Source organism: Chamaea fasciata, unplaced genomic scaffold (assembly GCF_029207755.1).
Source record: "Chamaea fasciata isolate MVZ Bird 193981 ecotype frontalis unplaced genomic scaffold, bChaFas1.0.hap1 SCAF_383, whole genome shotgun sequence".
Lineage (NCBI taxonomy): Eukaryota > Metazoa > Chordata > Aves > Passeriformes > Sylviidae > Chamaea > Chamaea fasciata.
The window spans coordinates 25899-53010 of NW_027094468.1; the positions used below are offsets into that span (position 1 = coordinate 25899).

Genomic DNA, 27112 nt, shown 5'->3' on the forward strand with positions numbered 1-27112 from the left:
CGGGAGCTCCTCGCGGGAGGTTTTCTCCCTCCCGCTCCCCGGTTTCCCCCCGATGCCGGCACCTTCCGTGAGCTCCCGCACTTAATCCCTGTCTCGGCAGCTTCCGAAACCCAACCTCTGTCCTCCCCTCCCGGGGAAAACATCTGCTTTCGTTTAGCCTCCCCCTGCTCCCGGCCGCCTTCCTTCCAGCCGCCGCAATTCCCGGGAAAAAAAAAAAAAAAAAAAAAAACATCCCAAAAAAAAAAACCACCCAAAAAACCCGGAAAAAACCCCAAAAAAAAAAACCCCGACACGCCGCAGCCGCGGGATCGGGAATCGGGGGACGCCGACGGCCGGGGGAGGGAACGGGGGGGGCCGGGACTCCCGAAATCCGCGGGATCGCCGCCGGGATTGTGCGGGACGGCCGCCAGGATGGGCGGGACGGGCGCCAGGAACGGCGGGATGGCCGCCAGAGCCGGCGGGATCGACGCCAGCGTCCGCGGAGTCGCGGGCAGGGACGCGGGGATGGGAAGGGCGGGAGGCCGGGGGGCGCGGGGAGTCACGAAACCTGCGGGATGGCAGGTGAAATCCGTGGAATCGCGGGTGAAATCCATGGAATCGCGGGTGAAATCCATGGAATCGCAGGTGAAATCCATGGAATTGCGGGTGAAATCCATGGAATTGCGGGTGAAATCCATGGGATTGCGGGTGAAATCCATGGAATCGCAGGTGAAATCCATGGAATCGCAGGTGAAATCCATGGAATCGCAGGTGAAATCCATGGAATTCCAGGCAGGGACACGGAGATGAGCAGGGTCGAAGGCTGGGGGCGCGGGGAGTCACAAAATCCATGGGATTGCAGGTGAAATCCGTGGAATCGCAGCCAGAATCCATGGAATTGCAACTGAAATCCATGGAATTGCAGGTGAAATCCATGGAATTCCAGGCAGGGACATGGAGATGAGCAGGGTCGAAGGCTGGGGGCGCGGGGAGTCACGAAACCCGCGGGATGGCAGGTGAAATCCGTGGAATTGCAGCCAGAATCCATGGAATCGCAGGTGAAATCCATGGAATCGCAGGTGAAATCCATGGAATCGCAGGTGAAATTCATGGAATCGCAGGTGAAATTCATGGAATCGCAGGTGAAATCCATGGAATGGCGGGTGAAATCCATGGAATTGCAGGTGAAATCCATGGAATCGCGGGTGAAATCCATGGAATCGCAGGTGAAATCCGTGGGATTGCGGGTGAAATCCATGGAATTGCGGGTGAAATCCGTGGAATCGCGGGTGAAATCCATGGGATTGCAGGTGAAATCCATGGAATCGCAGGTGAAATCCATGGAATTGCAGGTGAAATCCATGGAATCGCGGGTGAAATCCATGGGATTGCGGGTGAAATCCATGGAATCGCAGGTGAAATCCATGGGATTGCAGGTGAAATCCATGGAATCGCGGGTGAAATCCATGGGATTGCAGGTGAAATCCATGGAATTGCGGGTGAAATCCACGGAATTGTGGGTGAAATCCATGGAATCGCAGGTGAAATCCATGGAATTGCGGGTGAAATCCATGGAATCGCAGGTGAAATCCATGGAATTGCGGGTGAAATCCATGGAATTGCAGCCCGGGACAAGGAGGCGATCAGGGCCACGGGGAGTCCCAAAATCCATGGAATTGCGGGTGAAATCCATGGAATTTCTCCCAGATTTCCCTGGAACCCCCTCGCATTTTTCTCCAAAGATTCCCTGGCATCCCCTCACCCTTTTCCCGGTGTTTTCCCCAGGAAATGGCTCCAAGATTTCCCTGGAATTCCCTGGGATTCCCGGCTCTCCCCCTCACCCCTTTTCCCGGTGTTTTTTCCCGTTCCCAGGACATCCGGAACACGGTGGGGAACATCCCCATGGAGTGGTACCGGGATTTCCCGCACGTGGGCTACGACCTGGACGGCCGCAGGATCTTCAAACCGCTGCGCACCAAGGACGAGCTGGATCTCTTCCTGGAGAAGATGGAAAACCCGGAATACTGGTCAGGAATCCCGGGAAAAACCCGCGCGGCGCGTCCCGCCCGTCCTCAGCTGCATCCCGGGAATCCCTCTGCACCCCGGGAATCCCTCTGCATCCCAAAAATCCCTCTGCATCCGAAAAATCCCTCTGCTTCCCAAAAATCCTTCTGCTTCCCAAAAATCCCACTGCTTCCCGGGAATCCCTCTGCTTCCCAATCCCATGTCCTGATCCCAGGAGTCGCTGTCCCCACCCTGGGAATACCTGTGTCTGTCCCGGGAATCCTTGCCCATATCCCAGAATTCCACTGTCCATCCCACTGTCCATCCCAGTGTCCATCCCACTGTCCATCCCACTGTCCATCCCACTGTCCATCCCACTGTCCATCCCACTGTCCATCCCGGTGTCCATCCCACTGTCCATCCCACTGTCCATCCCGGTGTCCATCCCACTGTCCATCCCACTGTCCATCCCAGTGTCCATCCCAGTGTCCATCCCACTGTCCATCCCACTGTCCATCCCAGTGTCCATCCCACTGTCCATCCCACTGTCCATCCCGGTGTCCATCCCACTGTCCATCCCACTGTCCATCCCAGTGTCCATCCCACTGTCCATCCCACTGTCCATCCCACTGTCCATCCCAGTGTCCATCCCGGTGTCCATCCCGGTGTCCATCCCGGTGTCCATCCCACTGTCCATCCCGGTGTCCATCCCACTGTCCATCCCAGTGTCCATCCCACTGTCCATCCCAGTGTCCATCCCAGTGTCCATCCCACTGTCCATCCCACTGTCCATCCCACTGTCCATCCCGGTGTCCATCCCGGTGTCCATCCCGGTGTCCATCCCGGTGTCCATCCCACTGTCCATCCCACTGTCCATCCCGGTGTCCATCCCACTGTCCATCCCAGTGTCCATCCCAGTGTCCATCCCAGTGTCCATCCCACTGTCCATCCCACTGTCCATCCCACTGTCCATCCCACTGTCCATCCCAGTGTCCATCCCAGTGTCCATCCCACTGTCCATCCCACTGTCCATCCCACTGTCCATCCCAGTGTCCATCCCACTGTCCATCCCAGCGTCCATCCCAGTGTCCATCCCACTGTCCATCCCGGTGTCCATCCCACTGTCCGTCCCGGTGTCCATCCCGGTGTCCATCCCACTGTCCATCCCACTGTCCATCCCACTGTCCATCCCACTGTCCATCCCACTGTCCATCCCAGTGTCCATCCCAGTGTCCATCCCAGTGTCCATCCCACTGTCCATCCCACTGTCCATCCCGGTGTCCATCCCAGTGTCCATCCCGGTGTCCATCCCACTGTCCATCCCACTGTCCATCCCGGTGTCCATCCCAGTGTCCATCCCACTGTCCATCCCACTGTCCATCCCACTGTCCATCCCAGTGTCCATCCCACTGTCCATCCCGGTGTCCATCCCACTGTCCATCCCACTGTCCATCCCAGTGTCCATCCCGGTGTCCATCCCGGTGTCCATCCCACTGTCCATCCCGGTGTCCATCCCAGTGTCCATCCCAGTGTCCATCCCAGTGTCCATCCCGGTGTCCATCCCAGTGTCCATCCCACTGTCCATCCCGGTGTCCATCCCGGTGTCCATCCCACTGTCCATCCCACTGTCCATCCCACTGTCCATCCCAGTGTCCATCCCGGTGTCCATCCCGGTGTCCATCCCACTGTCCATCCCAGTGTCCATCCCAGTGTCCATCCCACTGTCCATCCCACTGTCCATCCCACTGTCCATCCCACTGTCCATCCCAGTGTCCATCCCACTGTCCATCCCACTGTCCATCCCACTGTCCATCCCGGTGTCCATCCCAGTGTCCATCCCAGTGTCCATCCCACTGTCCATCCCACTGTCCATCCCACTGTCCATCCCACTGTCCATCCCAGTGTCCATCCCAGTGTCCATCTCAGTGTCCATCCCAGTGTCCATCCCACTGTCCATCCCACTGTCCATCCCACTGTCCATCCCACTGTCCATCCCACTGTCCATCCCAGTGTCCATCCCACTGTCCATCCCGGTGTCCATCCCAGTGTCCATCCCACTGTCCATCCCAGTGTCCATCCCACTGTCCATCCCGGTGTCCATCCCAGTGTCCATCCCAGTGTCCATCCCACTGTCCATCCCACTGTCCATCCCGGTGTCCATCCCAGTGTCCATCCCACTGTCCATCCCACTGTCCATCCCACTGTCCATCCCAGTGTCCATCCCGGTGTCCATCCCACTGTCCATCCCACTGTCCATCCCACTGTCCATCCCACTGTCCATCCCAGTGTCCATCCCACTGTCCATCCCACTGTCCATCCCGGTGTCCATCCCGGTGTCCATCCCACTGTCCATCCCGGTGTCCATCCCACTGTCCATCCCACTGTCCATCCCACTGTCCATCCCGGTGTCCATCCCACTGTCCATCCCAGTGTCCATCCCAGTGTCCATCCCACTGTCCATCCCGGTGTCCATCCCAGTGTCCATCCCAGTGTCCATCCCAGTGTCCATCCCAGTGTCCATCCCGGTGTCCATCCCGGTGTCCATCCCGGTGTCCATCCCACTGTCCATCCCAGTGTCCATCCCAGTGTCCATCCCAGTGTCCATCCCGGTGTCCATCCCACTGTCCATCCCGGTGTCCATCCCACTGTCCATCCCAGTGTCCATCCCAGTGTCCATCCCAGTGTCCATCCCACTGTCCATCCCACTGTCCATCCCAGTGTCCATCCCAGTGTCCATCCCAGTGTCCATCCCAGTGTCCATCCCGGTGTCCATCCCGGTGTCCATCCCGGTGTCCATCCCACTGTCCATCCCGGTGTCCATCCCAGTGTCCATCCCGGTGTCCATCCCACTGTCCATCCCGGTGTCCATCCCAGTGTCCATCCCGGTGTCCATCCCACTGTCCATCCCGGTGTCCATCCCACTGTCCATCCCTGTGTCCATCCCAGTGTCCATCCCAGTGTCCATCCCACTGTCCATCCCACTGTCCATCCCAGTGTCCATCCCACTGTCCATCCCGGTGTCCATCCCAGTGTCCATCCCACTGTCCATCCCACTGTCCATCCCACTGTCCATCCCAGTGTCCATCCCGGTGTCCATCCCACTGTCCATCCCACTGTCCATCCCACTGTCCATCCCACTGTCCATCCCAGTGTCCATCCCACTGTCCATCCCACTGTCCATCCCGGTGTCCATCCCGGTGTCCATCCCACTGTCCATCCCGGTGTCCATCCCACTGTCCATCCCACTGTCCATCCCACTGTCCATCCCGGTGTCCATCCCACTGTCCATCCCGGTGTCCATCCCGGTGTCCATCCCGGTGTCCATCCCACTGTCCATCCCAGTGTCCATCCCAGTGTCCATCCCAGTGTCCATCCCGGTGTCCATCCCACTGTCCATCCCAGTGTCCATCCCAGTGTCCATCCCACTGTCCATCCCAGTGTCCATCCCAGTGTCCATCCCAGTGTCCATCCCAGTGTCCATCCCGGTGTCCATCCCGGTGTCCATCCCACTGTCCATCCCGGTGTCCATCCCAGTGTCCATCCCGGTGTCCATCCCACTGTCCATCCCGGTGTCCATCCCAGTGTCCATCCCGGTGTCCATCCCACTGTCCATCCCGGTGTCCATCCCACTGTCCATCCCGGTGTCCATCCCAGTGTCCATCCCGGTGTCCATCCCACTGTCCATCCCGGTGTCCATCCCAGTGTCCATCCCAGTGTCCATCCCAGTGTCCATCCCGGTGTCCATCCCACTGTCCATCCCAGTGTCCATCCCACTGTCCATCCCAGTGTCCATCCCGGTGTCCATCCCACTGTCCATCCCAGTGTCCATCCCAGTGTCCATCCCGGTGTCCATCCCACTGTCCATCCCGGTGTCCATCCCAGTGTCCATCCCAGTGTCCATCCCAGTGTCCATCCCGGTGTCCATCCCACTGTCCATCCCAGTGTCCATCCCAGTGTCCATCCCAGTGTCCATCCCGGTGTCCATCCCACTGTCCATCCCAGTGTCCATCCCACTGTCCATCCCAGTGTCCATCCCGGTGTCCATCCCGGTGTCCATCCCAGTGTCCATCCCAGTGTCCATCCCGGTGTCCATCCCGGTGTCCATCCCAGTGTCCATCCCACTGTCCATCCCGGTGTCCATCCCACTGTCCATCCCACTGTCCATCCCACTGTCCATCCCGGTGTCCATCCCAGTGTCCATCCCACTGTCCATCCCAGTGTCCATCCCAGTGTCCATCCCACTGTCCATCCCAGTGTCCATCCCACTGTCCATCCCACTGTCCATCCCACTGTCCATCCCACTGTCCATCCCAGTGTCCATCCCACTGTCCATCCCAGTGTCCATCCCAGTGTCCATCCCGGTGTCCATCCCAGTGTCCATCCCACTGTCCATCCCGGTGTCCATCCCGGTGTCCATCCCGGTGTCCATCCCGGTGTCCATCCCAGTGTCCATCCCGGTGTCCATCCCAGTGTCCATCCCACTGTCCATCCCACTGTCCATCCCGGTGTCCATCCCGGTGTCCATCCCACTGTCCATCCCGGTGTCCATCCCAGTGTCCATCCCACTGTCCATCCCAGTGTCCATCCCACTGTCCATCCCACTGTCCATCCCACTGTCCATCCCACTGTCCATCCCGGTGTCCATCCCGGTGTCCCTGTCCCATATCCCTGTCCCCCATCCCAGCATCCTGACATCCATCCCGCTGTCCGTGTGTTCCTGATGTCCCATATCCCAGTGTCGCGGTGTTCCTCCGGGTGTCCCGGTGTCCCCAGTGACGCGCGTCCCGGTGTCGGTGTGTCCCAGTGTCCCCGGTGTCCCGGTGTCCCAGTGTCCCCGGTGTCCCGGTGTCCCGGTGTCCCCGGTGACGCCTGTCGCGGTGTCGGTGTGTCCCGGTGTCCCCAGTGACGCCTGTCGCGGTGTCCCGGTGTCCCGGTGTCCCCGGTGACGCCTGTCGCGGTGTCCCAGTGTCCCGGTGTCCCCGGTGACGCCTGTCGCGGTGTCGGTGTGTCCTGGTGTTCCGGTGTCCCCGGTGCTGCCTGTCCTGGTGTCAGTGTGTCCCGGTGTCCCCGGTGACGCCTGTTGCGGTGTCCCGGTGTCCCCATGTCCCGGTGTCCCGGTGTCCCGGTGTCCCCGGTGACGCCTGTCGCGGTGTCGGTGTCCCGGTGTCCCCGGTGACGCCTGTCGCGGTGTCCCGGTGTCCCGGTGTCCCGGTGTCCCGGTGTCCCCGGTGACGCCTGTCGCGGTGTCGGTGTGTCCCGGTGTCCCGGTGTCCCCAGTGTCCCGTGTCCCCGGTGTCCCGGTGTCCCGGTGTTCCCGGTGACGCCTGTCGCGGTGTCGGTGTGTCCCGGTGTCCCGGTGTCCTGGTGTCCCCAGTGTCCCGGTGTCCCGGTGTCCCCAGTGTCCCGTGTCCCCGGTGTCCCGGTGTCCCGGTGTCCCGGTGTCCCGGTGTCCCCATGTCCCGGTGTCGGTGTCCCGGTGTCCCCGGTGACGCCTGTCGCGGTGTCCCGGTGTCCCGGTGTCCCGGTGTCCCGGTGTCCCCGGTGACGCCTGTCGCGGTGTCGGTGTGTCCCGGTGTCCCGGTGTCCCCAGTGTCCCGTGTCCCCGGTGTCCCGGTGTCCCGGTGTCCCCGGTGACGCGCGTCCCGGCCGTCCCGGCGCAGGCGCACGGTGCAGGACGCGCAGACGGGGGCCGACGTCCGTCTGTCCGACGAGCAGCTGGAGCTGGTGCGGCGCCTGCAGCGGGGACACTTCGGCGACGCCAACTTCGACCCCTACCAGGTCAGACGCCGCTCCCGACGGGAACGGGCCGGAATTCCCACAGGGAATGCTGGGAGGGGAAACTCCGGGGATGGAATTCCCGACGGGAATGGGGCGGAATTCCCGACGGGAATGCTGGGAGGGGAAACTCCGGGGATGGAATTCCCGACGGGAACGGGCCGGAATTCCCACAGGGAATGCCCCAGGGGAGACCACGGGGATGGAATTCCCGATGGGAATGGGGTGGAATTCCCGACGGGAATGCTGGGAGGGGAAACTCCAGGGATGGAATTCCCGATGGGAATGGGGTGGAATTCCCGACGGGAATGCTGGGAGGGGAAACTCCAGGGATGGAATTCCCGATGGGAATGGGGTGGAATTCCCACAGGGAATGCTGGGAGGGGAAACTCCAGGGATGGAATTCCCGATGGGAATGTTGTAAAGGGAGACCCCAGGGATAGAATTTCCAAAGGGAACGGGGTGGAATTCCCGACGGGAATGCTGGGAGGGGAAGCCCCTGGGATGGAATTCCCGATGGGAATGAGCTGGAATTCCCACAGGGAATGTGGGAGGGGAGACCACGGGGATGAAATTCCCCCAGGGAATGGGGCGGAATTCCCGCTGGGAACGCCTGAAGGGAAACCCCAGGGGTGGAATTCCCGCAGGGAATGTGGGAGGGGAGGTCCCAGGGGTGGAATTCCCGCCGGGAAGAGGGGGCTGGGGTCTGAGCATTCCCGGTTTTTCCAGCCCTCCGTGGATTTCTTCAGCCACGAGGTGCGGATCCACCCGGTGACCAACCGGCCGGCCGACAAACGGAGCTTCATCCCCTCGCTGGTGGAGAAGGAAAAGGTGGGAACGGAGACGCCGGAATTCCCGGGGCGGGGCGGGGGGGAAAAAAAAATCCGGGCGGGAAGATCCCGGCGGGATGGGGAGGGTGGAAAAGCTCCGGTGGGATGGAGAGGATGGAAGGATCCCGGTGGGATGAGGAGATCAGGAAGATCCCGGTGGGATGAGGAGATCAGGAAGATCCCGGTGGGATGAGGAGATCGGGAAGATCCCGGTGGGATGAGGAGATCGGGATGATGCCGGTGGAATGAGGAGATTGGGAAGATCCCAATGGGATGAGGAGATTGGGATGATCCCAATGGAATGAGGAGATTGGGATGATCCCAATGGGATGAGGAGATTGGGATGATCCCAATGGGATGAGGAGATTGGGAAGATCCCGGTGGGATGAGGAGATCGGGAAGATCCCGATAGGATGAGGAGATCGGGAAGATCCCGGTGGGATGAGGAGATCGGGAAGATCCCGGTGGGATGAGGAGATTGGGATGATCCCAATGGGATGAGGAGATCGGGAAGATCCCAATGGGATGAGGAGATTGGGAAGATCCCAATGGAATGAGGAAGTTGGGAAGATCCCAATGGAATGAGGGGATTGGGATGATCCCAATGGAATGAGGAGATTGGGATGATCCCGGTGGGATGAGGAGATTGGGATGATCCCGATGGGATGAGGAGATCGGGATGATCCCAATGGAATGAGGAGATTGGGATGATCCCGGTGGGATGAGGAGATTGGGATGATCCCGATGGGATGAGGAGATCGGGATGATCCCGGTGGAATGAGGGGATTGGGAAGATCCCAATGGAATGAGGAGATCGGGAAGATCTCGGTGGGATGAGGAGATTGGGATTATCTCAATGGAATGAGGAGATTGGGATGATCCTGGTGGAATGAGGAGATCGGGAAGATCCCGATGGGATGAGGAAATTGGGATGATCCCAATGGGATGAGGAGATCGGGATGATCCCGGTGGAATGAGGAGATTGGGATGATCCCGATGGGATGAGGAGATTGGGAAGATCCCAATGGATTGAGGAGATCGGGAAGATCCCAATGGGATGAGGAGATCGGGAAGATCCCAGTGGAATGAGAGATTGGGATGATCCCGGTGGGATGAGGAGATCGGGAAGATCCCGGTGGGATGAGGAGATCGGGAAGATCCCGGTGGGATGAGGAGATCGGGAAGATCCCGGTGGGATGAGGAGATTGAGAAGATCCCAATGGGATGAGGAGATTGGGATGATCCCAATGGGATGAGGAGATCGGGAAGATCCCGGTGGGATGAGGAGATCGGGAAGATCCCGGTGGGATGCGGATGGAGACGGAAGCTCCAGCGCGATGCGGAGGAAGGAAAACTCCCCTCCCTCCCCCAAATCCCGGGAATTCTCCGCAGGTCTCCAAGCTGGTGCACGCCATCAAGATGGGCTGGATCCAACCCCGGAAGCCCAAGGAGAACGTTCCCACCTTTTACGACCTTTGGGCTCGGGAAGATCCCAACTCCATCCTGGGCCGGCACAAGATGCACGTCCCCGCTCCCAAAATCCCGCTGCCGGGACACGCCGAGTCCTACAACCCGCCCCCCGAGTTCCTGCTCAGCCCCGAGGAGGTGGGAAACGCCGGGAATTCCGGCCGGGAATGCTCCCTGGGAGGGATTTGGGCGATCGCCCCGGAGCCTGGGAGTGGGTTTTTCCTGGGAATTTGGGGCGTGGGTTCGTCCCTGGCGTTGGTTGCGGGGTGAGTTGGGAGCGTCCCGGGGTAGTGGGGTAATGGGGATAATGGGATAATGGGAATCGGATCATCCCCATTCCCGTTTTCCCATCCCCATCCCCATTATCCCCATCCCCATTATCCCCATTCCCATTCATTCCCATTCCCATTTGTTCCCATCCCCATTATCCCCATCCCCATTTATTCCCATTTATTCCCATTCCCATTTATTCCCATTCCCGTTGTCCCCATTCCCATTATCCCATCCCCATTATCCCCATCCCCTTTTATTCCCATTATCCCCATCCCCATTTGTTCCCATTATCCCCATTCCCCATTTATTCCCATTATTCCCATCCCATTCATTCCCATTATCCCCATCCCCATTTGTTCCCATTATTCCCATCCCCATTTATTCCCATCCCCATTATCCCCATTCCCCATTTATTCCCATTATCCCCATCCCCATTTGTTCCCATTATCCCCATTCCCCATTTATTCCCATTATTCCCATCCCATTCATTCCCATTATTCCCATCCCATTCATTCCCATTATCCCCATTCCCCATTTATTCCCATTATCCCCATCCCCATTTATTCCCATTATCCCCATTCCCATTTATTCCCATTATTCCCATTCCCATTTATTCCCATCCCCATTATCCCCATTCCCCATTTATTCCCATTATCCCCATTCCCCATTTATTCCCATTATCCCCATTCCCCATTTATTCCCATTATCCCACTCCCCATTTATTCCCATTATTCCCATCCCATTCATTCCCATTATCCCCATCCCCATTTATTCCCATTATTCCCATCCCATTCATTCCCATTATCCCCATCCCCATTTGTTCCCATTATTCCCATCCCCATTCATTCCCATTATCCCCATCCCCATTTATTCCCATTATCCCCATCCCCATTTATTCCCATTATCCCCATCCCCCGTTTGTTCCCATTATCCCCATTCCCATTTATTCCCATTATCCCCATCCCATTCATTCCCATTATCCCCATCCCCCGTTTGCTCCCATTATCCCCATTTTTCCCGTCGGCTCCCGTGCCCGTTTGCTCCCATCCCCGCGGAACATCCCCCGCGGAACGTCGTTCGGTGCCGTCAGGAGCTGGCGCGGGAGCAGCAGGAGCCGTGGGAGCGGCGCCCGAGCTTCCTGCCGCGGAGCTTCCGGAGCCTGCGCGCCGTGCCCGCCTACCCGCGCTTCGTCCACGAGCGCTTCGAGCGCTGCCTCGACCTCTACCTCTGCCCCCGCCAGCGCAGGATGAGGGTGCGCACGCCCGATCCCGGCGCGGCGTTCGGCATTCGGCATTCGGGATTCGGGATTCGGGAACGGGAGGGACAGACGGGACGGGGCTAACGGCACCCGGCCAGCCGGGGGCGGGGCAGGGGCCGGAGATGGGAGGACGGGATCGTGGGCATGGGGGAATGGGATATTGGGATATTGGGATAATGGGGATGGGATAATGGGATCGTGGGGATGGGGGAATGGGATATTGGGATAATGGGGATGGGGGAATGGGATATTGGGAGAACGGGAGAATGGGGATGGGGATGGGATAATGGGATAATGGGATGATGGGGATGGGGGAATGGGATATAGGGATAATGGGATAATGGGATGATGGGGATGGGGATGGGGATGGGAGAATGGGATAATGGGATATTGGGATGGGATAATGGGATAATGGGGATGGGGATGGGACAATGGGGATGGGATAATGGGATCGTGGGTATGGGGAATGGGATATAGGGATAATGGGATAATGGGATGATGGGGATGGGATAATGGGGATGGAACAATGGGATAATGGGATATTGGGATGGGATAATGGGATAATGGGGATGGGGGAATGGGATATTGGGATAATGGGATAATGGGGATGGAGGAATGGGAATGGGGATGGGAGAACAGGATAATGTGGATGGGGGAATGGGATATTGGGAATGGGAATGGGATATTGGGAATGGGATAATGGGGATGGGATAATGGGGATGGGATCCAGTAATGGGGATGGAGACGGGAATGGGACAGCGGGATAATGGTGATGAGGATGGCAATGGGATTGGGAATACGAATGGGAATGGGAGCGCGACTGGGATTGGGAGGTCGGGAATGGGGAAGTGGGAATGGGAACGGGATAATGGGAACGGGAGCAGTTTGGATCTGTGCCATCCCCGTCCCGCAGGTCAACGTGGATCCCGAGGATCTCATTCCCAAACTTCCCAAGCCGCGGGATCTGCAGCCCTTCCCGACCACCCAGGCCCTGGTGAGGCATTTTTCGGGAATATCCCCCCTTGGAATTCCGGCCTGGAATCCCCATTTCCCGCCGGAATTCCCATCCCTGTGGATGTGGGATGGCGTGGCCCTCGGCCGAGCTTCCTCCTCCCTTCCCGAGGATTCCGGAGCAGCTCCCGGGGATTTCCCAGGATTTGGGATTCTCCCTCATTCCCGATTTTTTTTTTTTTTTTTTTCCCAGGTTTACCGTGGCCATTCCAGCCTGGTGCGGACCCTGAGCGTGTCGCCCAGCGGGCAGTGGTTGGTGTCAGGTACGGCTCCGCCCCTGGATCGGGAATTCCCGGGATAAATCCCGTGGATCCACAGCCCAGCTCCGCCCAGAGCTGCTCCAGGCCCCACGTCGGGATCGCGGCTTTTCCCTCCTGGAAAATCCCAAACTCTGGATCCGGCGGAAGGATCCCGGGATTGGCGCCGTCCTGCGGCGCCTCTGGAAAACTCCGGAGTTTTTCTGGCTGCTCTGGGGTTCCGTTCCTGTTCCCATGATCCCATTCCCATGATCCCAATCCCGTTATCCCATTCCCATTATCCCATCATCCCGTCGTTATCCCGTCGTTTTCCCGTCGTTTTCCCCTCGTTTTCCCGTCGTTTTCCCGTCGTTTTCCCGTTGTTTCCCGTCGTTATCCCGTCGTTTTCCCGTCGTTTTCCCGTCGTTTCCCCGTCGTTTTCCCGTCGTTTTCCCGTCGTTTTCCCGTCGTTTTCCCGTCGTTTCCCCGTCGTTATCCCGTCGTTTGTTTTCCCGTCGTTTTCCCGTCGTTTTCCCGTCGTTTTCCCGTCGTTTTCCCGTCGTTTTCCCGTCGTTTGTTTTCCCGTCGTTTTCCCGTCGTTTTCCCGTCGTTTTCCCGTCGTTATCCCGTCGTTTCCCCGTCGTTTGTTTTCCCCTCGTTTTCCCGTCGTTTCCCCGTCGTTTTCCCGTCGTTTCCCCGTCGTTTGTTTTCCCCTCGTTTTCCCGTCGTTTTCCCGTCGTTTCCCCGTCGTTTTCCCGTCGTTTTCCCGTCGTTTTCCCGTCGTTATCCCGTCGTTTGTTTTCCCGTCGTTGTCCCGCGGTGATCCCGCTGTCGTTCCAGGCTCGGATGACGGCACGCTGCGGTTTTGGGAGGTGGGGAGCGCGCGCTGCCTGCGCACGGTGCCCGTGGGCTCCCCTTATCCCATCATCCCGTTGTTTTCCCGTCGTTTTCCCGTCGTTTTCCCGTCGTTTTCCCCTCGTTTTCCCGTCGTTTTCCCGTCGTTCGTTTTCCCGTCGTCTTCCCGTCGTTATCCCGTCGTTTTCCCGTCGTTTTCCCCTCGTTTTCCCGTCGTTATCCCGTCGTTTCCCCATCGTTTTCCCGTCGTTTTCCCGTCGTTTTCCCGTCGTTTTCCCGTGGTTTCCCCGTCGTTTTCCCGTCGTTTTCCCGTCGTTTTCCCGTCGTTTTCCCGTTGTTTCCCGTCGTTTTCCCGTCGTTTTCCCGTCGTTTCCCCGTCGTTTCCCTGTCGTTTTCCTGTCGTTATCCCGTCGTTGTCCCGTCGTTTTCCCGTCGTTTTCCCGTCGTTTGTTTTCCCGTCGTTTTCCCGTGGTGATCCCGCTGTCGTTCCAGGCTCGGACGACGGCACGCTGCGGTTCTGGGAGGTGGGGAGCGCGCGCTGCCTGCGCACGGTGCCCGTGGGCTCCCCTTATCCCATCATCCCGTTGTTTTCCCGTCGTTTTCCCGTCGTTTGTTTTCCCGTCGTTTTCCCCTCGTTTTCCCGTCGTTTTCCCGTCGTTTGTTTTCCCGTCGTTTTCCCGTCGTTTGTTTTCCCGTCGTTGTCCCGTGGTGATCCCGCTGTCGTTCCAGGCTCCGACGACGGCACGCTGCGGTTCTGGGAGGTGGGGAGCGCGCGCTGCCTGCGCACGGTGCCCGTGGGCTCCCCTTATCCCATCATCCCATCGTTTTCCCGTCGTTTTCCCGTCGTTATCCCGTCGTTTCCCCGTCGTTTCCCCGTCGTTTTCCCGTCGTTTTCCCGTCGTTTCCCCGTCGTTTGTTTCCCCGTCGTTTTCCCGTCGTTTTCCCGTCGTTTTCCCCTCGTTTTCCCGTCGTTTTCCCCTCGTTTTCCCGTCGTTTGTTTTCCCGTCGTTTCCCCGTCGTTTTCCCGTCGTTTTCCCGTCGTTTTCCCGTCGTTTCCCGTCATTTCCCCGTCGTTTTCCCGTCGTTTCCCCGTCGTTTTCCCGTCGTTTCCCCGTCGTTATCCCGTCGTTTCCCCGTCGTTTTCCCGTCGTTTTCCCGTCGTTTGTTTTCCCGTCGTTTTCCCGCGGTGATCCCGCTGTCGTTCCAGGCTCCGACGACGGCACGCTGCGGTTCTGGGAGGTGGGGAGCGCGCGCTGCCTGCGCACGGTGCCCGTGGGCTCCCCTTATCCCATCATCCCGTCGTTTTCCCGTCGTTTTCCCGTCGTTTTCCCGTCGTTTTCCCGCGGTGATCCCGCTGTCGTTCCAGGCTCCGACGACGGCACGCTGCGGTTCTGGGAGGTGGGGAGCGCGCGCTGCCTGCGCACGGTGCCCGTGGGGTCGGCGGTGCGGAGCGTGGCCTGGAACCCCAACCCCAACATCTGCCTGGTGGCCGCCGCCCTGTGAGTCGCCCTGCGGGACCCGCCCCGGGGATCCGCCCCCCCGGGGATCGACCCAGGGGATCCACCCTGAGATCAATCCATGGGATCTGTCCCCAGGGATCCGCCCCGGGGATCGACCCATGGGATTCTTCCCCTGGGATCCGCCCTGAGATCAACCCATGGGATCTGCCCCCGGGGATCCGCCCCTGGGGATCGACCCATGGGATCTGTCCCCGGGGATCCGCCCCTGGGGATCGACCCATGGGATCTGTCCCCGGGGATCCGCCCCTGGGGATCGACGCATGGGATCCTTCCCCTGGGATCCGTCCCCTGGGGACCCGCCCAGGGACCCGCCCGGGGATCAATCCATGGGATCCGTCCCTGGGGATCTGCCCTGGGGATCGACCCATGGGATCCTTCCCCTGGGATCCGCCCTGAGATCAATCCATGGGATCTGTCCCCAGGGATCCACCCTGGTGACCCGCCCTGGGATCCGCCCCGGGATCTGTCCCCTGGGATCCATCCCCTGAGGACCCACCCGGGGATCAATCCATGGGATCCGCCCTGGGGATCCGTCCCCTGAGACCTGTCCCGTGGAGATCCTTCCCCTGGGATCTGCCCTTGGGATCCTTTCCCTTGGGATCATTCCTGAGATCATTCCCTGGGATCATTCTGTTGGATCATTCCCTGGGATCCATCTCTTGGGATCATTCATTGGGATCCTTCCCTTGGGATCATTCCCTGGGATAATTCCTGAGATCATTCGTTGGGATCAGTCCCTTGGGATCATCCCCTTGGGATCCTGCACCGGGATCGTTCCTTTGGGATCCTTCTCCAGGATCATTCCTCAGATCATTCCCTGGGGTCATTCCCAGGATCCTTCCATGGGATCCATTGCTGGGATCATTCCCAGGATCCTTCCATGGGATCCTTCCCCTGGATCCACCCTTGGAATGGCCAATTCCAGCCCTGGAATTGCCAAATGATCCCGGATTTCCCATTTCCTCGGGATGAGCAGCTGCTCCCGGGGGGGAATTCCCCGATCCCAGATTTCCCCCGATCCCAGAGGATTCCCTCATCCTGGATTTCCCCATCCCTAGGGATGAGCAGCTGCTCCTGGGCCGGTTTCCCTGCTCCCAGATTCCCCTTGATCCCAGATTTCCCCTGGTTCCACATTTTCCCCCTGATCCCAGAAGGTTCCCCCGGATCCCGGATTTTCCCTCATCCCAGATTTCCCCCGATCCCGGTTTCCCCCCCGATGGATCCCCAGGGAGGAGCAGGTTCTCCTGGGGGAAATTCCCTGATCCCAGAGAATCCCCTGATCCCGGATTTTCCCCCCCGATCCCGGATTTTCCGGATGGATCCCCAGGGAGGATCAGGTGCTGCTGGGGGAAATTCCCTGATCCCAGATAATTCCCTGATCCCAGATTTCCCCTGATCCTAGTTTCCCCCCCAATGGATCCCCAGGGAGGATCAGGTGCTCCGGGGGGGGAATTCCCTGATCCCGGATTTTTCCCCTGATCCCGGATTTTTCCCCCCCGATCCCGGATTTTCCGGATGGATCCCCAGGGAGGATCAGGTGCTCCGGGGGGGAATTCCCTGATCCCGGATTTTTCCCCCCCGATCCCGGATTTTCCCGATGGATCCCCAGGGAGGATCAGGTGCTCTGGGGGGGTGATTCCCTGATCCCAGATTTCCCCTGATCCCGGATTTTTCCCCCCCGATCCCGGATTTTCCGGATGGATCCCCAGGGAGGATCAGGTGCTCCGGGGGGGAATTCCCTGATCCCGGATTTTTCCCCCCCGATCCCGGATTTTCCCGATGGATCCCCAGGGAGGATCAGGTGCTCTGGGGGGGTGATTCCCTGATCCCAGATTTCCCCTGATCCCGGATTTTTCCCCCCCGATCCCGGATTTTCCGGATGGATCCCCAGGGAGGATCAGGTGCTGCTGCTGAACCCGGGCCTGGGGGACCGGCTGCTGGTGGCGGCCACGGATCAGCTGCTGGATTCCTGGGAGGCGCCGCAGGAGCAGCGGATCCAGCCGGTCCAGTGGATCCCGGCCGGCCCCGAGGAGCGCCCCCAGGGGATCCGCCTGCGCGTGCAGCACGACAAGGTGGGGTCGGCATTCCCGGCATTCCCAGTTTTCAGGTGGGATCAGCATTCCCAGGATCTCAGGGGGATCGGGATTCCCGGGATCACACCGGGACCGGCGTTCCCGGGATTTGGGTGGGATCGGGATTCCCGGGATCTCACCGGGACCGGCATTCCCAGGATCTCAGGGGGATCGGGATTCCCGGGATCTCACCGGGACCGGCGTTCCCGGGATTTGGGTGGGATCGGGATTCCCGGGATCTCACCGGGACCGGCGTTCCCGGGATTTGGGTGGGATCGGGATTCCCGGGATCTCACCGGGACCGGCGTTCCCGGGATTTGGGGGTTTGTGGGATCGATCGGAGCTCTGGGATCCGGGCAGGGGCCTCGTTCCCACATCAGCATCCCGAGGGACGCAATTCCAGGAGGATCCTCGCTCCCCGCTCTGGATCCCAAGGGAAGGATCCCAAAAGGATCCCCAAAGGAATCCTGACCCTCCCTCCTCATCCCAAGGGATCCCTTTCCATCCCCGGGAACATTTCCGCCGGAATTCCAGCTGGGATCGGCCGCTTTTCCCAGGAATCCTCAGCCCCTTCCCTGCCCCTTCTCCTCGAGGTCCCAAAATCCCGGAATTCCATCAATTCCAGGGGAAATATTCCCGAAAATCCCAACCTGAGTGTTCCCTCTGCTGCTGTCCCTGTTCCCTGGGGTCAGATCCCGCCCCGGATCCCCCCGGATCCCCCTGGATCCCTTCAATCCCGCTTTTCTCCGGGATCAGCCCCCACAGCTCCCTCAGGTGCTGCTGGGAATTCCCACATTCCCGATCCCATTCCCAGCCCGAGGAGCTCCAGGACGATCCAGAGGGTCGGGATTCCGGGATCCCATTCCCGATCCCATTCCCCATCCCATTCCCGATCCCATTCCCATTCCAGCCGGTGACGCAGGTGACGTGGCACGCCAAGGGCGACTCCTGGTGATCCATAGGGTCGGGATTCCCGGATCCCATTCCCGATCCCATTCCCGGATCCCATTCCCGATCCCATTCCCGATCCCGATCCCATTCCAGCCGGTGACGCAGGTGCCGTGGCACGCCAAGGGCGACTCCTGGTGATCCATAGGGTCGGGATTCCGGGATCCCATTCCCGATCCCATTCCCGATCCCATTCCCAGCCCGAGGAGCTCCAGGACAATCCATAGGGTCGGGATTTCGGGATCCCATTCCCGATCCCATTCCCGATCCCATTCCCGATCCCATTCCCGATCCCATTCCCATTGCAGCCGGTGACGCAGGTGACGTGGCACGCCAAGGGCGACTACTGGTGATCCATGGGGTCGGGATTCCGGGATCCCATTCCCGATCCCATTCCCGATCCCATTCCCGATCCCATTCCCGATCCCAATCCCATTCCAGCCGGTGACGCAGGTGACGTGGCACGCCAAGGGCGACTCCTGGTGATCCATGGGGTCGGGATTCCGGGATCCCATTCCCGATCCCATTCCCGGTCCCATTCCCGATCCCATTCCCGATCCCATTCCCATTCCCATTGCAGCCGGTGACGCAGGTGACGTGGCACGCCAAGGGCGACTCCTGGTGATCCATGGGGTCGGGATTCCGGGATCCCATTCCCGATCCCATTCCCGGTCCCATTCCCGATCCCATTCCCGATCCCAATCCCATTCCAGCCGGTGACGCAGGTGACGTGGCACGCCAAGGGCGACTCCTGGTGATCCATAGGGTCGGGATTCCGGGATCCCATTCCCAATCCCATCCCAAGGAGCTCCAGGACGATCCATAGGGTCGGGATTCCAGGATCCCATTCCCGATCCCATTCCCGATCCCATTCCCGATCCCATTCCCGATCCCATTCCCGATCCCGCTCCCATTCCAGCCGGTGACGCAGGTGACGTGGCACGCCAAGGGCGACTCCTGGTGATCCATAGGGTCGGGATTCCGGGATCCCATTCCCAATCCCATCCCAAGGAGCTCCAGGACGATCCATAGGGTCGGGATTCCAGGATCCCATTCCCGATCCCATTCCCGATCCCATTCCCGATCCCATTCCCGATCCCATTCCCGATCCCATTCCCATTCCAGCCGGTGACGCAGGTGACGTGGCACGCCAAGGGCGACTACTGGTGATCCATAGGGTCGGGATTCCGGGATCCCATTCCCGATCCCATTCCCGGATCCCATTCCCGATCCCATTCCCGATCCCATTCCCATTCCAGCCGGTGACGCAGGTGACGTGGCACGCCAAGGGCGACTCCTGGTGATCCATAGGGTCGGGATTCCAGGATCCCATTCCCAATCCCATCCCAAGGAGCTCCAGGATGATCCATAGGGTCGGGATTCCCGGATCCCATTCCCAATCCCGATCCCATTCCCATTCCAGCCGGTGACGCAGGTGACGTGGCACGCCAAGGGCGACTCCTGGTGATCCATAGGGTCGGGATTCCCGGATCCCATTCCCGATCCCATTCCCGGATCCCATTCCCGATCCCATTCCCGATCCCGATCCCATTCCAGCCGGTGACGCAGGTGCCGTGGCACGCCAAGGGCGACTCCTGGTGATCCATAGGGTCGGGATTCCGGGATCCCATTCCCGATCCCATTCCCGATCCCATTCCCAGCCCGAGGAGCTCCAGGACAATCCATAGGGTCGGGATTTCGGGATCCCATTCCCGATCCCATTCCCGATCCCATTCCCGATCCCATTCCCGATCCCATTCCCATTGCAGCCGGTGACGCAGGTGACGTGGCACGCCAAGGGCGACTACTGGTGATCCATGGGGTCGGGATTCCGGGATCCCATTCCCGATCCCATTCCCGATCCCATTCCCGATCCCATTCCCGATCCCAATCCCATTCCAGCCGGTGACGCAGGTGACGTGGCACGCCAAGGGCGACTCCTGGTGATCCATGGGGTCGGGATTCCGGGATCCCATTCCCGATCCCATTCCCGGTCCCATTCCCGATCCCATTCCCGATCCCATTCCCATTCCCATTGCAGCCGGTGACGCAGGTGACGTGGCACGCCAAGGGCGACTCCTGGTGATCCATGGGGTCGGGATTCCGGGATCCCATTCCCGATCCCATTCCCGGTCCCATTCCCGATCCCATTCCCGATCCCAATCCCATTCCAGCCGGTGACGCAGGTGACGTGGCACGCCAAGGGCGACTCCTGGTGATCCATAGGGTCGGGATTCCGGGATCCCATTCCCAATCCCATCCCAAGGAGCTCCAGGACGATCCATAGGGTCGGGATTCCAGGATCCCATTCCCGATCCCATTCCCGATCCCATTCCCGATCCCATTCCCGATCCCATTCCCGATCCCATTCCCGATCCCATTCCCATTCCAGCCGGTGACGCAGGTGACGTGGCACGCCAAGGGCGACTACTGGTGATCCATAGGGTCGGGATTCCGGGATCCCATTCCCAATCCCATCCCAAGGAGCTCCAGGATGATCCATAGGGTCGGGATTCCCGGATCCCATTCCCAATCCCGATCCCATTCCCATTCCAGCCGGTGACGCAGGTGACGTGGCACGCCAAGGGCGACTCCTGGTGATCCATAGGGTCGGGATTCCAGGATCCCATTCCCAATCCCATCCCAAGGAGCTCCAGGATGATCCATAGGGTCGGGATTCCCGGATCCCATTCCCAATCCCGATCCCATTCCCATTCCAGCCGGTGACGCAGGTGACGTGGCACGCCAAGGGCGACTCCTGGTGATCCATAGGGTCGGGATTCCCGGATCCCATTCCCGATCCCATTCCCGGATCCCATTCCCGATCCCATTCCCGATCCCGATCCCATTCCAGCCGGTGACGCAGGTGCCGTGGCACGCCAAGGGCGACTCCTGGTGATCCATAGGGTCGGGATTCCGGGATCCCATTCCCGATCCCATTCCCGATCCCATTCCCAGCCCGAGGAGCTCCAGGACAATCCATAGGGTCGGGATTTCGGGATCCCATTCCCGATCCCATTCCCGATCCCATTCCCGATCCCATTCCCGATCCCATTCCCATTGCAGCCGGTGACGCAGGTGACGTGGCACGCCAAGGGCGACTACTGGTGATCCATGGGGTCGGGATTCCGGGATCCCATTCCCGATCCCATTCCCGATCCCATTCCCGATCCCATTCCCGATCCCAATCCCATTCCAGCCGGTGACGCAGGTGACGTGGCACGCCAAGGGCGACTCCTGGTGATCCATGGGGTCGGGATTCCGGGATCCCATTCCCGATCCCATTCCCGGTCCCATTCCCGATCCCATTCCCGATCCCAATCCCATTCCAGCCGGTGACGCAGGTGACGTGGCACGCCAAGGGCGACTCCTGGTGATCCATAGGGTCGGGATTCCGGGATCCCATTCCCAATCCCATCCCAAGGAGCTCCAGGACGATCCATAGGGTCGGGATTCCAGGATCCCATTCCCGATCCCATTCCCGATCCCATTCCCGATCCCATTCCCGGTCCCATTCCCGATCCCATTCCCGATCCCAATCCCATTCCAGCCGGTGACGCAGGTGACGTGGCACGCCAAGGGCGACTCCTGGTGATCCATAGGGTCGGGATTCCGGGATCCCATTCCCAATCCCATCCCAAGGAGCTCCAGGACGATCCATAGGGTCGGGATTCCAGGATCCCATTCCCGATCCCATTCCCGATCCCATTCCCGATCCCATTCCCGATCCCATTCCCATTCCAGCCGGTGACGCAGGTGACGTGGCACGCCAAGGGCGACTCCTGGTGATCCATAGGGTCGGGATTCCAGGATCCCATTCCCAATCCCATCCCAAGGAGCTCCAGGATGATCCATAGGGTCGGGATTCCCGGATCCCATTCCCAATCCCGATCCCATTCCCATTCCAGCCGGTGACGCAGGTGACGTGGCACGCCAAGGGCGACTCCTGGTGATCCATAGGGTTGGGATTCCCGGATCCCATTCCCGATCCCATTCCCGGATCCCATTCCCGATCCCATTCCCGATCCCGATCCCATTCCAGCCGGTGACGCAGGTGCCGTGGCACGCCAAGGGCGACTCCTGGTGATCCATAGGGTCGGGATTCCGGGATCCCATTCCCGATCCCATTCCCGATCCCATTCCCAGCCCGAGGAGCTCCAGGACAATCCATAGGGTCGGGATTTCGGGATCCCATTCCCGATCCCATTCCCGATCCCATTCCCGATCCCATTCCCGATCCCATTCCCATTGCAGCCGGTGACGCAGGTGACGTGGCACGCCAAGGGCGACTACTGGTGATCCATGGGGTCGGGATTCCGGGATCCCATTCCCGATCCCATTCCCGATCCCATTCCCGATCCCATTCCCGATCCCAATCCCATTCCAGCCGGTGACGCAGGTGACGTGGCACGCCAAGGGCGACTCCTGGTGATCCATGGGGTCGGGATTCCGGGATCCCATTCCCGATCCCATTCCCGGTCCCATTCCCGATCCCATTCCCGATCCCATTCCCATTCCAGCCGGTGACGCAGGTGACGTGGCACGCCAAGGGCGACTCCTGGTGATCCATAGGGTCGGGATTCCGGGATCCCATTCCCAATCCCATCCCAAGGAGCTCCAGGACGATCCATAGGGTCGGGATTCCAGGATCCCATTCCCGATCCCATTCCCGATCCCATTCCCGATCCCATTCCCGATCCCATTCCCGATCCCATTCCCATTCCAGCCGGTGACGCAGGTGACGTGGCACGCCAAGGGCGACTCCTGGTGATCCATGGGGTCGGGATTCCGGGATCCCATTCCCGATCCCATTCCCGGTCCCATTCCCGATCCCATTCCCGATCCCATTCCCATTCCCATTGCAGCCGGTGACGCAGGTGACGTGGCACGCCAAGGGCGACTACTGGTGATCCATAGGGTCGGGATTCCGGGATCCCATTCCCGATCCCATTCCCGGATCCCATTCCCGATCCCATTCCCGATCCCATTCCCATTCCAGCCGGTGACGCAGGTGACGTGGCACGCCAAGGGCGACTCCTGGTGATCCATAGGGTCGGGATTCCAGGATCCCATTCCCAATCCCATCCCAAGGAGCTCCAGGATGATCCATAGGGTCGGGATTCCCGGATCCCATTCCCAATCCCGATCCCATTCCCATTCCAGCCGGTGACGCAGGTGACGTGGCACGCCAAGGGCGACTCCTGGTGATCCATAGGGTCGGGATTCCCGGATCCCATTCCCGATCCCATTCCCGGATCCCATTCCCGATCCCATTCCCGATCCCGATCCCATTCCAGCCGGTGACGCAGGTGACGTGGCACGCCAAGGGCGACTCCTGGTGATCCATAGGGTCGGGATTCCGGGATCCCATTCCCAATCCCATCCCAAGGAGCTCCAGGACGATCCATAGGGTCGGGATTCCAGGATCCCATTCCCGATCCCATTCCCGATCCCATTCCCGATCCCATTCCCGATCCCATTCCCGATCCCATTCCCGATCCCATTCCCATTCCAGCCGGTGACGCAGGTGACGTGGCACGCCAAGGGCGACTACTGGTGATCCATAGGGTCGGGATTCCAGGATCCCATTCCCAATCCCATCCCAAGGAGCTCCAGGATGATCCATAGGGTCGGGATTCCCGGATCCCATTCCCAATCCCGATCCCATTCCCATTCCAGCCGGTGACGCAGGTGACGTGGCACGCCAAGGGCGACTCCTGGTGATCCATAGGGTCGGGATTCCAGGATCCCATTCCCAATCCCATCCCAAGGAGCTCCAGGATGATCCATAGGGTCGGGATTCCCGGATCCCATTCCCAATCCCGATCCCATTCCCATTCCAGCCGGTGACGCAGGTGACGTGGCACGCCAAGGGCGACTCCTGGTGATCCATAGGGTCGGGATTCCCGGATCCCATTCCCGATCCCATTCCCGGATCCCATTCCCGATCCCATTCCCGATCCCGATCCCATTCCAGCCGGTGACGCAGGTGCCGTGGCACGCCAAGGGCGACTCCTGGTGATCCATAGGGTCGGGATTCCGGGATCCCATTCCCGATCCCATTCCCGATCCCATTCCCAGCCCGAGGAGCTCCAGGACAATCCATAGGGTCGGGATTTCGGGATCCCATTCCCGATCCCATTCCCGATCCCATTCCCGATCCCATTCCCGATCCCATTCCCATTGCAGCCGGTGACGCAGGTGACGTGGCACGCCAAGGGCGACTACTGGTGATCCATGGGGTCGGGATTCCGGGATCCCATTCCCGATCCCATTCCCGATCCCATTCCCGATCCCATTCCCGATCCCAATCCCATTCCAGCCGGTGACGCAGGTGACGTGGCACGCCAAGGGCGACTCCTGGTGATCCATGGGGTCGGGATTCCGGGATCCCATTCCCGATCCCATTCCCGGTCCCATTCCCGATCCCATTCCCGATCCCATTCCCATTCCCATTGCAGCCGGTGACGCAGGTGACGTGGCACGCCAAGGGCGACTCCTGGTGATCCATGGGGTCGGGATTCCGGGATCCCATTCCCGATCCCATTCCCGGTCCCATTCCCGATCCCATTCCCGATCCCAATCCCATTCCAGCCGGTGACGCAGGTGACGTGGCACGCCAAGGGCGACTCCTGGTGATCCATAGGGTCGGGATTCCGGGATCCCATTCCCAATCCCATCCCAAGGAGCTCCAGGACGATCCATAGGGTCGGGATTCCAGGATCCCATTCCCGATCCCATTCCCGATCCCATTCCCGATCCCATTCCCGATCCCATTCCCGATCCCATTCCCATTCCAGCCGGTGACGCAGGTGACGTGGCACGCCAAGGGCGACTACTGGTGATCCATAGGGTCGGGATTCCGGGATCCCATTCCCGATCCCATTCCCGGATCCCATTCCCGATCCCATTCCCGATCCCATTCCCATTCCAGCCGGTGACGCAGGTGACGTGGCACGCCAAGGGCGACTCCTGGTGATCCATAGGGTCGGGATTCCCGGATCCCATTCCCGATCCCATTCCCGGATCCCATTCCCGATCCCATTCCCGATCCCGATCCCATTCCAGCCGGTGACGCAGGTGCCGTGGCACGCCAAGGGCGACTCCTGGTGATCCATAGGGTCGGGATTCCGGGATCCCATTCCCGATCCCATTCCCGATCCCATTCCCAGCCCGAGGAGCTCCAGGACAATCCATAGGGTCGGGATTTCGGGATCCCATTCCCGATCCCATTCCCGATCCCATTCCCGATCCCATTCCCGATCCCATTCCCATTGCAGCCGGTGACGCAGGTGACGTGGCACGCCAAGGGCGACTACTGGTGATCCATGGGGTCGGGATTCCGGGATCCCATTCCCGATCCCATTCCCGATCCCATTCCCGATCCCATTCCCGATCCCAATCCCATTCCAGCCGGTGACGCAGGTGACGTGGCACGCCAAGGGCGACTCCTGGTGATCCATGGGGTCGGGATTCCGGGATCCCATTCCCGATCCCATTCCCGGTCCCATTCCCGATCCCATTCCCGATCCCATTCCCATTCCCATTGCAGCCGGTGACGCAGGTGACGTGGCACGCCAAGGGCGACTCCTGGTGATCCATGGGGTCGGGATTCCGGGATCCCATTCCCGATCCCATTCCCGGTCCCATTCCCGATCCCATTCCCGATCCCAATCCCATTCCAGCCGGTGACGCAGGTGACGTGGCACGCCAAGGGCGACTCCTGGTGATCCATAGGGTCGGGATTCCGGGATCCCATTCCCAATCCCATCCCAAGGAGCTCCAGGACGATCCATAGGGTCGGGATTCCAGGATCCCATTCCCGATCCCATTCCCGATCCCATTCCCGATCCCATTCCCGATCCCATTCCCGATCCCATTCCCATTCCAGCCGGTGACGCAGGTGACGTGGCACGCCAAGGGCGACTACTGGTGATCCATAGGGTCGGGATTCCAGGATCCCATTCCCAATCCCATCCCAAGGAGCTCCAGGATGATCCATAGGGTCGGGATTCCCGGATCCCATTCCCAATCCCGATCCCATTCCCATTCCAGCCGGTGACGCAGGTGACGTGGCACGCCAAGGGCGACTCCTGGTGATCCATAGGGTCGGGATTCCAGGATCCCATTCCCAATCCCATCCCAAGGAGCTCCAGGATGATCCATAGGGTCGGGATTCCCGGATCCCATTCCCAATCCCGATCCCATTCCCATTCCAGCCGGTGACGCAGGTGACGTGGCACGCCAAGGGCGACTCCTGGTGATCCATAGGGTCGGGATTCCGGGATCCCATTCCCAATCCCATCCCAAGGAGCTCCAGGACGATCCATAGGGTCGGGATTCCGGGATCCCATTCCCATTCCCGATCCCATTCCCATTGCAGCCGGTGACGCAGGTGACGTGGCACGCCAAGGGCGACTCCTGGTGATCCATAGGGTCGGGATTCCGGGATCCCAATCCCAATCCCATTCCCGATCCCATTCCCGATCCCATTCCCATTCCCATTGCAGCCGGTGACGCAGGTGACGTGGCACGCCAAGGGCGACTACTGGGCCTCGGTGCTGCGCAACCCCGGCGGGCGGCAGGTGCTGATCCACCAGAGCAGCCGGCGCTGGAGCCAGGATCCCTTCCGGAAAAGCCCCGGCATGATCCAGTGCGTGCGCTTCCACCCCAGCCGGCCCTACTTCCTGGTGGCCTCGCAGCGCTCCGTGCGCGTCTACAACCTGCTGCGCCGCGAGCTGGCCAAGAAACTGCAGAGCAACTGCCGGTGGATCTCCAGCATGGCCGTGCATCCCGCAGGTGCGGGCGGGATTCCCCGGGATCCGCCGGCGCGTTCTCCGTCCCCACCCGGCGGGTGGATCCCGATGGATCGACGGGTGTCCCG

General features: G+C 60.2%; 1 protein-coding gene across 3 annotated transcripts in view; it reads left to right on the forward strand.

The window, feature by feature from the left end:
* Nucleotides 1–1667: 1667 nt before the first annotated feature.
* BOP1 (BOP1 ribosomal biogenesis factor) overlaps nt 1668–27112 on the forward strand; it is a 29057-nt gene continuing 3612 nt past the window's right edge. Inside the window, exons 1-10 of one of the 3 annotated variants that reach the window (XM_066208626.1) lie at nt 1713–2006; nt 7644–7761; nt 8488–8589; nt 9981–10193; nt 11419–11580; nt 12500–12580; nt 12791–12860; nt 15055–15187; nt 17100–17280; nt 26739–27027. In XM_066208626.1, the coding sequence (XP_066064723.1) occupies nt 1768–2006; nt 7644–7761; nt 8488–8589; nt 9981–10193; nt 11419–11580; nt 12500–12580; nt 12791–12860; nt 15055–15187; nt 17100–17280; nt 26739–27027 (1588 nt within the window). In that variant the 5' untranslated portion in view covers nt 1713–1767. The other 2 variants (XM_066208625.1, XM_066208624.1) reach the window with 2 other exon arrangements.